Genomic DNA, 12,315 nt, shown 5'->3' on the forward strand with positions numbered 1-12,315 from the left:
TCAAAAAAAAAAAAAAAAGAATGTTTTTATATATATTGTGGTTATTTGCATTAATAATTATAAAGCATAGCTTAAGTCCTTGGATGAAATTGTAACAGCCCCATTGAGTTCCAGGGCTACTGAGCGCTATGTTAATTTCAGAAATGATTTTAGTTACTAACACTTCTGTTGTCGGTTTTGATATGGAATTTCCCCTTTGAGAGCTTCATGTGTCCTCGTGCTGGCACTAGGTCCAAACCAAACAAGACCTGTGATTATTTAAAGAAGGTACTTTGACTCCACAGTTCATTCATCCTTTACAGATACAAAAATAACACATTGTTTTATCTGTGAGTATAAGAATCCTTTTTCAAAGGAAATAAAAAGAGCAGACAGTTTCCTTCCTGGCTAATTCACCAACCTCTTTAAATCTGTTAAACATAGCCACAGACACAACTTGTTCGCTTGGTTTCATTTCCTAAACTCAATTTGACAAGATAGGTCAGTGTGAGGGTCCATATGCATCTAACAGGAATTAAAGTCTAAATCTAGGGAATGTTTCATAGCTACCAGGTTGGTAAGAACAATGACTCTAGAAGAAGAGTCCCATTTCAATTATAAAATTAATGAGCAGGTACCGTATTCAGCTGTTGTGAACAGCATCCTAGGATCAAATTTTAATCCAGTGAATTCAAACTCCTTCCATTCAAGACACTGCATCTGACTCACACATGCAGGCCTTTCTAAGGTCCACATACTCTTAACATTCAAAATTTTTTCCTGTGCAAAATTATATTCTTAAATAGACTTGAAACCTGCCTCTTGGAAATTTCACTCCATCTCCCTTCCTTGGTTCTAGTTATCTTTTCTGGTGTGTCAAAGAATGAGTTAAATGCCTCTTCTCTCAGAAATCTCCTTAACTATTTCAAGAAAACAATCTTGTTACCCCCATGTTGTCTCTTTTTTGGACTAAGTATCCTCATTTTCTGGCACTATTTTATTCCTATCCAAGATATAGCTCTACTTATTTGTTTCTTTTATAAATGGGCACAATATTTCAGGTGTGGCTGGATGATTGCCAATCATGTAATCTATATTTTCAGCTAAGTACTTTTTTTAAGCAAAAAAGGTTGGATATAGCCATCACTTTTATAAAAGAGAGCAAAGGAGAAGGCCAAAAAACTACAAAAAGCAGACACAAGAGTTCAAAAAGCATGGCAGTTGGGGGCAATAATGAACAAAATAATGGAATATATAAATATATATTCCATTATATATGCCATATATTATATATATGTGGCAACCAGTATGGGCAATTTAAGTGAAAATTACCGCCACTTTTCACAAGAGTAAATGATATGGCTAACAGAAAGGTTTAGAAATTATCAATAATGCAGTATTCTTAACATCTGACTTTTCAGAAAAGCATAACATTAACGGGAAAAGGAATCAGCATAGGAAGTCTAGAGGCATGTAAACATGAGAGAAATAGAGAAAATAAGAATAACAGGATCACTGAAAGAGTGCTTTTGCTCAGTTTTATCCTAAGTCCTTGCAGACAACTTCCTAAGGCACCTCAGGAATGAGAAGAGCGAAGGAAGGGTGGAAATATTCTGAGGTTTACGTGGACTCAAGTCTCAGCCTCACCACATAGTCATTGTGCGACTTTGGGCAAGTTGTTTAACTTCTTTGAGTTTCCATCTTCCCATCTGTAGATTGAAGATACTACTATTGACTTCTTTAGATTCTTACAAGGTTAATAGGATTAAGTATGTCACATGTCCAGCACAGTGCCTGCACATAAAGGTACTAAATAAATATTTCATGCTAAGTGCTGGGCATGTGTACAGGACACAAAGATATGTCAGACAGTACTGTCTCAAAGTTTATAATTCGGTAGGGAAGAGAAGCATATCAACGCCAAAATAATAATAAAAGGCAGAATAAAATAAGTACTGGCTAATGATTCCAGAAGCGGGGAGTGAGAGAGCAGAGAATGAGTATCTGCCTCAGCTGTTCATCCCGGAGGATATTCCAGGGCAGAAAGCATTTCAGCTGGCCTGAGAGGATAAGAAGGATTTGGCTGGAATAGGGAATGAAGCCTACTCCAGGATGCACTAACATCACAAACAGAGGCCATGCTTGGCATTATGTGGCAAGTCGGGCTCACTAATGGCCAAAAGACTGACTCTAATCCAATCTGGAAGGCCCCACGGTGCTGCTGATTTGGCCTGGAGCAGTGAAAGAATAACAGCAGGCCTCCTGCAGAGCAGACTGCTGGCGAACAGAAGGGTGGTGGTTCTGAAGGTGGGGAGAAGAAACTCACAGATGTCGTAAATGCACAGTTTTAAGCACACTGGCTTCTGAGAAACCCAGATCAACCTGGCAGAAAAGGGAAGGAAGTCAAGACTTTGGGGAGACCTACAAACACGCAAAAACGTCACTGCTTCATACCCAGGCTCCTCCCAGGCCATAAGAGTCCAGCCATTGCTGCCCCATATTCCCTGGTGGAAGGGTGGGGACAGGGGAAGGCAGTCATGGGGTGAGGGGAGGGGAGTCTGAGAAAAGTTCAGTTTTCTCCTCTGGTCTGCCATGTCTAGACCGTGTGAGTTAGGTGAGTCAGTTCAGACCTCTCTGGAGGTTTATCACTGCTCTGTGTATCTCATGGGGTTGTTGGGAGGATATGGGGGAAATGACGTTTGCTCTGAGGATTAGTGAGGTCTCCTTGCTCTCTGTGTTCCCTGGCCCAACACGCCCATTCCTGAGGGCTACATGTCTGGGGTGCCTATTAAAAGACAGATTAGCAGCTATCTGGGGAAGAAGGTGTTAAACAGAGATGCTAATAAATTGTTTCTGTATGAGCGAGCAGAAAAGTGAACATAATATTTTAGAACAAGGATTATTTGGGAGACAAAACCATTACTAAAGGTATTTGGGGAATGCTACCCTCTTACTTTTTCTGAAAGTATAAATTTGTGGTAGAGTAGTTTCAGACTTTCAGGGGGCTCTTTAAAATCATCTCCTTGTGAAAGAATGAAGATGATGTTCTGTTTTAAAGGGGTTTGAATTCTCAGAGTTAAAATATTTAAGCAATGTAAGTTTCAGGGGGAAAAAAACTGAAGTACATTGCCTTCTTCCTAGTTCCTCCCCGCAAAATACTTGCATATTCTGAAGTCGACTGGTTAGCATTTGGAAATAGGCTACTGAAGAAATTCCATCTTTTCACATAAAACCTCAATATGCCATAGATATTTACATCTAAGAGGTGCCAATCTGATATTTTATGATGTTGTAAATTTTATGTTTTGGATGATTCTTAGCATTAGAGAATCGAAATTGAGGTCGAAACTGTTTTCCAAATGTAAGCCACATGGCCATAGCCAGGGCAGGATTAGGCCTCTTTGTATTTTGCTGCTGAGCAAACTGTCTGAGACCTATAAAGAGGAAGCACTTGGAATATTTTTCTTAAATGTGGTCTGTTGATTACATGTTGCTTCTCTCTAATAATCTATTACAGCCCACTTCATTTTAAAAGCCAGCTTATAAAAGCATTTGGAATAGCAGCATATGTCTAACTCCTGGGAATTAGAAAAGGAAAACAAATGAACAATTTTAAGTGTGCGAGTTCCCCCTCCTCACCTACCCCCCTCCCTTTTCTTCCTTTTTGGACATCTCTCTCACAGGTGTGGACTCCTCTGGCCACTCTCTGTGGCAGGGCATAATAACACAGTCAGAACTGGGTTTCCTTTCTTCTGGGAACGACTTCTCCCGCAGACACTGTGTTCGGATTTTGGGGTCTCGAGGATGGCCAGCCAGTGTCTTCACCTTCTGCTTTGCCAGACAGAACTAGACAGTCCCTTCCCGGAGTGGCAGGGAGAGGGGAGAAGGAGGTCAGGGAAAGGAACAGACTGGAGCGGGCAGCAGGAGACTGGGAGGTGGAAAGTTAAACAAACAGGGAAATAGATGTCTGACCAATTTCTTGTTGCTTTCTTAAGCAGCTGTCTACCTTGAACAGTGAGGTATGCTGAACTTTCCACAGAGCCCTTCTGGTTGGTGGCTTTGCAGTGATAGACACCTTCATCATCTTCTGTGACTCTTTCAATAAACAGCGTGCTGCTTCCTGGTCCTAAAATAATTCCTGAGGAGTGAGAGATGTTTAGATTAGTGGGCCTGGATGACAAACAAAAAACAGCTCCTTCTGTAACACAGCCTTCTTCCTATCATTATGCATTCAGACAAGGAAATCCGAGCTCTAGTGAACCTGGGGCAGCGTTGCTTATTTGTTTTCTCTGGGTCCAGGCTTTCTTTTTCTTTTCTTTCCTTCTTTTTTTTTTTCTTTTTTTTTTTAACAGGTTTTCTAATAGCACCTTCACCACCCAGCAGAGCTGTGATCCCCAGCTTCGGAGATGCAAATCCACCCATCCTGTAGAAAGAAATGCGAGGCAGCTGCCATGCCCAACTTGAAAGCTGCAGATATCAAGAAGGCAGCATATCTAATAATAACAACTATCATGGACTGAACGCCCTCTGTGTGCTCAGCACTATGTGACACACTTTCATACCTTGACATTTACAACCAGCCTGTCAGCTAATATGGTCTTCCTTTTACAAATGAGGAAACTGAGATTCTGTGAGATTAAGTAACTTCACCAAGAGCATGCAGTTTGACTGAAAGCACATTTGTGACATATGGGTCAAACGAACTAATATTTCATTTGTCATAAGGCCTGGTGAGTCAATATAGCCTAGTGACTATAACACAGCCTGGGCTGTGTTTTAATCCATGCCTTAGTGCTTCAAGCTTTGTCACTTAGGCAAGTTACTTGATCTTTCTAAGTTTCAGTTTCCTTAATCTTAAGATAAAAATGAAAGTAATTCTTACTCTATAAATGAAAAAATAAATGGCAAGCCCATGGCACATAGTAAGTGCTCAGTAAATGTAAGCTTAAGGGTTACTACAGAGCACAGTGTAGTGGAAGGAGCCCCAAGAATTTTCAGACCCCTGAAAGGCTTCAAGACCTTGAAGCTTCAATACCTTTTACTATCACCAAGGGTCTGTTGAGTATTTACTCTGCCATCAGCTCGTGTTACAAAACAAACAGCAGGCTAAGATGTGGGCAGGCTAAGACATGGTATCTGTTGAGAAGGAAAAATTAATTCATACCAAATACATACATTTACATTCTCTCTCTCCCACATATGCTCAACACATACACTCACACACACAAGCCAGCAAATAGAAAATGTTTAATGAATGAGAATGAATGAATGTAGCACAGTATACCTAATTAAGTGAAAGGTCTGGCACAGGGAACGAGATCAGTAAGGAAGGGTGTACTTGGGGAAGGCTGCATAGAAGAGGTGGGCCTCGAGTTGAGGTTTGAAGGATTGTCAGAGGTGAAGTGAGAAAGGGAAGCATGAGAAATGGCATGATGTGGAAATAAACAGGAATTGAGTACTTGTTCCAGAATAGTGATAAAACAGGCCTGGCCAGACTATAGGCTGTATTTCATTAGTTTAAATAGTTTGTATTTCTCTTATGCAAGATGTACTCAATATAAAAAAGTTGAGAAATATTTGAAAGCTTAAAAAAAGAAAATGTAATATTACAAAGCTATGACAATCAAAACAGCATGGTACTGTTATAAAAACAGATCTATCAACCAATGGAATAGGCAAGGGCCCAGAAATCAACCCAAACATCTATGGTCAACTGATTTTTGACAAGATGCCAAGAACACACAATGGGGAAAGGACAGTCTCCTTAATAAACGGTGTTGGGAAAACTGGGTATCTACATACAGAAAAGTGAAAATGGACCCTTCTCTCATCCCTTATATAAAAATGAACTCAATATGGATTAAAAACTTAAATGTAAGACCAGAAACTATAAAACTACTAGAAGAAAATATGGGGGAAAAACTCCTTGATATTGGTCTGGGAAGAGATTTCTTGGATATGACCCCAAAAGCACAGGCAACGAAAGCAAAAATAGGCAAATGGGATTGCATCAAACTAAAAACCTTTTGCACAGCAAAGGAAACAATTATTAGAGTGAAGAGACAACCTACAGATTGGGAAAAAACATTTGCAAATCATACATCAGATAAGGAGCCAATATCCAAAATATACAAGGAACTCAAACTACTCAATAACAAGGAAACCAATAATCCTATTTAAAAATGGGCAAAGAAATCGAATAGACATTTTTCAAAAGAAGACAGATGGCCAACAGATATATGAAAAAAATACTCACCATCTCCAATCACAAAAATGTAAATCAAAACCAAATGAGGCCAGGTGCAGTGGCTCACACCTGTAATCCCAGCATTTTGGGAGGCCAAGGTGGGCGGATCATCTGAGGTCAGGAGTTCAAGACCAGCCTGGCCAACATGATGAAACCCAATCTCTACTAAAAATACAAAAATTAGCAGGGTGTGGTGGCACATGCCTGTAATCCCAACTACTTGGGAGGTTGCAGCAGGAGAATCACTTGAACTGGGGAGGCAGAGGTTGCAGTGAGCTGAGATTGTGCCACTGCACTCCAGCCTGGGTAACAGAGCGAGACTTTGTCTCAAAAAAAAAGAAGAAAACCAAATGAGATAGCACTTCACACCTATTAGATTAGCTATTATTAAAAATATAAAAGATCACAAGTGTTGATGAGGATGTGGAGAGAAGGGAACCCTTATACACGGTTGGTGGCATTATAAATTAGTACAGCCATTTTGGAAAACCATATGGAGTCTCTCAAACAACTAAAAAAGAAAACTGCTATATGATCTAGCAATCTCACTACTGGGTATCTACCCAAAGAAATTGAAATCAAGGATGCTGAAGAGATGTCTGCATTCCCATGTTTATTGCAGCATTATTCACAATAGCCAAGATATGGAGGCAACCTATGTGTCCATCAATGGATGAATAGATTTTTAAAATTTGGTGTATATATACAATGGAATACTACAGCCTTAAAAAATAACAGGAAATTCTGTCATTTATGACAATATGGATGAACCTAGAGGACATTATGTTGAGCGAAATAAGCCAGGCACTGAGAGAAAAATGCTGCATGATTTCACTTATATGTGGAATCTAAAAAAGTTGAACTCATAGATGTAGAGAGTAGAGTGATGGCTACCAGAGGGTGGGGTGGGGAGAGTTGGATACAGACAGGGAAGATATTGGTCACTGGGTACAAAGTTACAGTTAGATAAAAGGAATATGTTCTGGCATTCTATTACACAGCAAAGTGACAACAGTTAAAAATAATGCACGCTTCAATATAGCTAAAAGAGAGGATTTTAAGTGTTCCCACCACAAAGAAATGATATTTGAGCTGATGGGTATGCTAATCAGGCTTATTTGATCCTTCCCATTGTATACATGTATTAATATTAAAACATCACACTGTACCCCATGCATATATATTATTATTATTATTTGCCAATTAAAGAAATGTAAAAGGCCGGGCGCGGTGGCTCATGCCTGTAATCCCAGCACTTGTGGGAGGCCGAGGTGGGCGGATCATGAGGTCTAGGAATTTGAGACCAGCCTGGCCAATATTGTGACACCCCGTCTCTACTAAAAATACAAAAATTAGCCAGGCGTGGTGGCTCATGCCTGTAGTCCCAGCTACTCGGGAGGCTGAGGCAGAAGAATTTCTTGAAGCTGGGAGGCAGAGCTTGGAATGAGCCAAGATGGTGCCACTGCACTCCAGCCTGGGTGACAGAGCAAGACTCCGTCTCAAAAAAAAAAAAAAAAAAAGAAATGTAAAAAACCACACAAACTCCAAACACCTACAATCTCACCTCTCAGATGTTGTTTCTTTAGTCTTTCTAAAGTGTACTTTCTGAAAACACAGTTTGTTCATTTATATAACAAATATTTTTTGAGCTCCTACTACGTACTAGACACTATTCTAGATACTGGTGATACACTATCAAGCAAAAGAAATCCTTGCCTACAAATTCTAGTTTTGGAGAATTACAAAATGAGTATCAACAGATTAAGGTATTAGAGAAACCAGAGGAGACAACAATGAATTAAGTATGAACAAAAGATCTGAGGGATGGAGACAAATTATAAGGGTAATAACATGCTTATTTTTGTAAGAAAGGAAATAAATAGCAAGAGTGGAGGATGAGCAGTATCATCTAAAAAATTGAAAACACAAAACTTTGCTGATTTGATAGATGAAAATGATTGTTTTAATTTGTATTTCTTTGAACATTTTTTCATGTGTATATTAGCCATTTTTATTTCAAAAGACCTGTTTTGAGTAGGAGACTGGAAAAGGTGAATTCAGATTAAGGAGAGCTTTGAAATCTTGGTTGAGGAGTTTCAATTCCATGTAGAAGGAAAGAGAATCACGAAGATTTTTGAGCATAGTGAAAGCGATGTTTAAGGACGTTCAGTCTAGAAGGAGAACACAGGCTGGACTGGAATGAGGAAAGCATAGCATCTGCAAGTCCTGCTCATCAGCTGTAATTCAGGCAAGGAATGATGAGGTCTCAAACCTGGATGGTGGGAAAGGAAGTAGAGAGGAAGAAATGGAAACAGACACTGTAGAAACAACCTATAGGAATTGGTGCTTTACTGGATACAGCAACAGAAAAAGAGAGAGATGAGTCCAAGGTGATTCCAATATTTTAAACCCAGATAACAGGAAAAAAGTGACAGCTCTTCCCCATAACTTTGGCTAAGTCACTTAATCTCTTTGGGGCTATTTCCTTACCTGTAAAATGAGAATAATACCTGCTCCACCTATTTCATGATCAATAGAGATAGCTTAAATGGAAGCATTGAAGCTTTGAGAAGTATAAGATATAGTATAAGTGGCAATCACAGAAAATAAAAGTGTGGCTGTACAGTTGCTCGGGGTCAATGAACATTTATAATAGCAGATATCTTGCTACCTACAATCATTATAATCATCTCCATTGCAGCAGATCTGAAACTCAGCCAATTTTCTATCACTCAAATCCCAACTCAAGGATAGCATCATGGGCTGGGCACGGTGGCTCATGCCTATAATCCCAGCACTTTGGGAGGCCGAGGCGGGCAGATTGCTTGAGCCTAGGAGTTCGAGACCAGCCTGGGCAACATAATGAGACTCTATCTCCACTAAAACTTAAAACAAAACAAAACAAAACAAAAAAAAACAGGCTGGCACCATGAGCAAATAAAGTTAAAGGACTTGGATTTCATTCAAGGAGAACATGTAATTATGAAAGGTGAGAGATAGTAGCCAGGATGCTCATGAGCTAACATCATCTGGCACAGATTCCTCTTTCTAGCCCAAGGAGGAGAGGAGATGGGGTGAGAAGGTGTCCAAATTCAACGGGCAAAGCTCTTCTTTCTGATGTGCCCTCTGTTGTACAAATGACACAGAGACATTGATGCGTCCCCATCAGATAGGCCACTCAGATGCTCAGAACCATCATCAGGCCCTTGCTCATCCTCCACTCTTGCATGTATTTCCCTTCTTACAAAAATAAGCATGTTATTACCCCTATAATTTGTCTCCATTCTTCAGATCTTTTGTTCATACTTAATTCATTTTTGTCTCCCCAGGTTTCTCTAATACCTTAACCTGTTGATACTCACTTTATATGACCCAAACCGTAGGATACAGGCTCTGTCCTGCTGAGGAAAATACATTTTTAAAGGGGTTCTATTTTTAGTTTAATTTTAATTTTTTTGACTGTGAGCACCTCCAAAAATGTTAAAGTGCAGAAAAAGTATAACCCATGTATCTACCATTAAGATGATCGGAGGTCAACATTTTGCCATATTTACTTTAGGCAGACCCATTTCTGTCTTTTATATGAAATGAGATTTATAGATACTTTATCCCTTCCTTTACCCTCTCTCTCCAGAGGTACCTGAAATTGTACTTTTTCTACATAGTATATGTTTTTGTACTTTTTCTACATGCATGTTTTTGTGCTTTTTCTACATAGGTATATATCTGTACAGAATACAGAATATTATTTTGTGTGCTTAAAAATTCTAAATAACAGGTATTATAGATTATATATCCTTTTCAACTTGATTATTTTCCCATTCAGCAATGCTTTTATATTTATCCTTTTTTTTTGAGACGGAGTGTTGCTGTCACCCAGGCTGGAGTGCAGTGGTGCAATCTCAGTTCACTGCAACCTTTGAATCTGGGTTCAAGTGATTCTCCTGTCTCAGCCTCCCAAGTAGCTGGGATTACAGGCGCCCAACACTGCATCTGGCTAATTTTTGTATTTTTGTAGAGACAGGGTTTCACCATGTTGGCTGGTCTTGAACTCCTGACCTCAAGCGATCCGCTGGCCTTGGCCTCCCAAAGTGCTGGGATTACAGGGGTGAACCACTGCGCCCAGCCCATGCTTTTTAATTGATGGCAAAATGATTGATGTGAAATGGTATCTTGCTGTGGTTTTAATCTACATTTCCCTGATTACTAGTTAGGTGAAATATTTTTATTGGCCATTCAGGTTTCTCTTTGTGTGAATTGCCTGTTTCTATCCTTTGCCCATTCTTCTGTTGTCCTATTTGCCTTTTTGTCAGTGATTTTAGGGTTCTTTATATGTTTGGGATGCTAATTCTTTGTTGGCTTAATACGTTACAAGTCTTCCTTCATTGTATGAACAGTCTTTTAAATTTCACTTATGGTAAATTTTTATTTTATTTATTCACTTATTTATTGAGATGAGGTCTCTTTCTATTGCCCAGGCTGGACTGCAGTGGCAAGATCATGGCTCACTGCAGCCTTGAACTCTTGGGCTCAAGTGATCCTCCAGCCTCAGCCTCCCGAGTAGTTGGGATTATAGGCGTAAGCCACAGTCCCTGCCATGGTGAATTTTTAATACAAAGCTTTAAATTTTTTAACATAATCAAATTTATCAGTATTTTTTATTATACTTTTTGTGCTTTTTGTTATTTAAGAAATCTTTTCCTACCCTGATATCATAAAGCATTCACCTTGTATACTTTCTTCATAAAATCTGTTTAAGAGATTCATTTAATACTTTGTGTTTTCTTATTCAGGTTTTTAATCGACCTAGATTTTCTTTTGGGGAGGGGTGTGTGTATGGTGTGAAGTAAGGACCTAATTTTTACCATATAAATAGCCAATGATCCCAGCATCATTTATTGAATAAGATCTTCTTTTCCCACTAAGTTGTTGTGCCAGCTCTGTTCAGATACTATCTGAATTTTTTATGTTGACGCTCCCATGTATTTGTGTATTTGTGGTTCTGTTTCTAGGCTCTTTATTTATTCACAGTGACCTATTTATCTATCCCTGTACCACATAAGTTAAATTTTGATTCCTTGATAACACATCTTGATATCTGGTATGGCCTGACCAGATCGTTTTCGAAATGGTCTTGACTATTCTTGGCCCTTTATACTTCAATACTTTATACTTCAGATTTTGCTTGTCAAATTCTGTAAAAGGCACAATTGGAATGTTTATTAGAATTCCACTGAGTTCATATTACATTATAATTTGGGGGAAATGGTCATATTTATTTTTAGGTGGAACCATATGGAATTGCCAATACTTTGACGTACAAAGATGGCAATATGGTTCTACCAATAAGTGTTTTTATAGAAGAATATTGAGGATCTTTGAGTTATTTAGGTTTTCTTTTATGTCATTTAATAGTTTTATGATTTTCTCTTTAAATATCCTGTTTTTCTTTAGTTATATTTATTCCTAGATATTTAATTTTGTTGTTATGCAAAATAATATTGAGGTCTTTGGAAGGTCACTTTATTTGAATTTTCTCTTTCCTTTTCGGGTACTAGTCATTAGAACTAACATGTAGAATTCACTTTTTTTTTTTTTTTTGAGGCGGAGTCTCGCTCCATCGCCCAGGCTAGAGTGAAGTGGTGCAATCTCAGCTCACTGCAACCTCTGCTCCTGGACTCAAGGGATTATCCTGCCTCAGCCTCCCTAGTAGCTGGGATTACAGGTGTGCACCACCAAGCCTGGCTAATTTTTGTATTTTTAGTAGAGATGGGGTTCCACCATGCTGGCCAGGCTGGTCTCGAACTCCTGATCTCAAGTGATTCGCCCACCTCAGCCTCCCAAAATGCTGGGATTATAGGCGTGAGCCACTGTGCTCAGCCAGAACTCACTTATAAACATGATACTCTGCTTTGTGTTTCTGAGATAGTTTAATCGTAGGCTTGCTTGCTTGCTTCTAAAGGATAGCTTAAGTCATTTCCATGCGCTTGTTTGTGTATTTCCTTGGCTTCTGACACTAAATACAGTTTCTTTAACCACTGAAGACATAACAATTCCCATGGAAACTCATTATTTATTTCTCTTTACTC

At 39.1% G+C, this 12,315-nt stretch overlaps 1 protein-coding gene across 1 annotated transcript in view; it reads right to left on the reverse strand.

The window, feature by feature from the left end:
* Positions 1 to 12,315, reverse strand: part of FLT1 (fms related receptor tyrosine kinase 1) — a 194,829-nt gene that overhangs the window by 53,090 nt on the left and 129,424 nt on the right. Inside the window, exon 15 of the mRNA XM_054446522.2 lies at positions 3,986 to 4,117. Within this exon, the coding sequence (XP_054302497.1) occupies positions 3,986 to 4,117 (132 nt within the window). The remainder of the gene's footprint in view (positions 1 to 3,985; positions 4,118 to 12,315) is intronic.

Source organism: Pongo pygmaeus, chromosome 14 (genome assembly GCF_028885625.2).
Source record: "Pongo pygmaeus isolate AG05252 chromosome 14, NHGRI_mPonPyg2-v2.0_pri, whole genome shotgun sequence".
NCBI classification, from domain to species: Eukaryota; Metazoa; Chordata; class Mammalia; order Primates; family Hominidae; genus Pongo; species Pongo pygmaeus.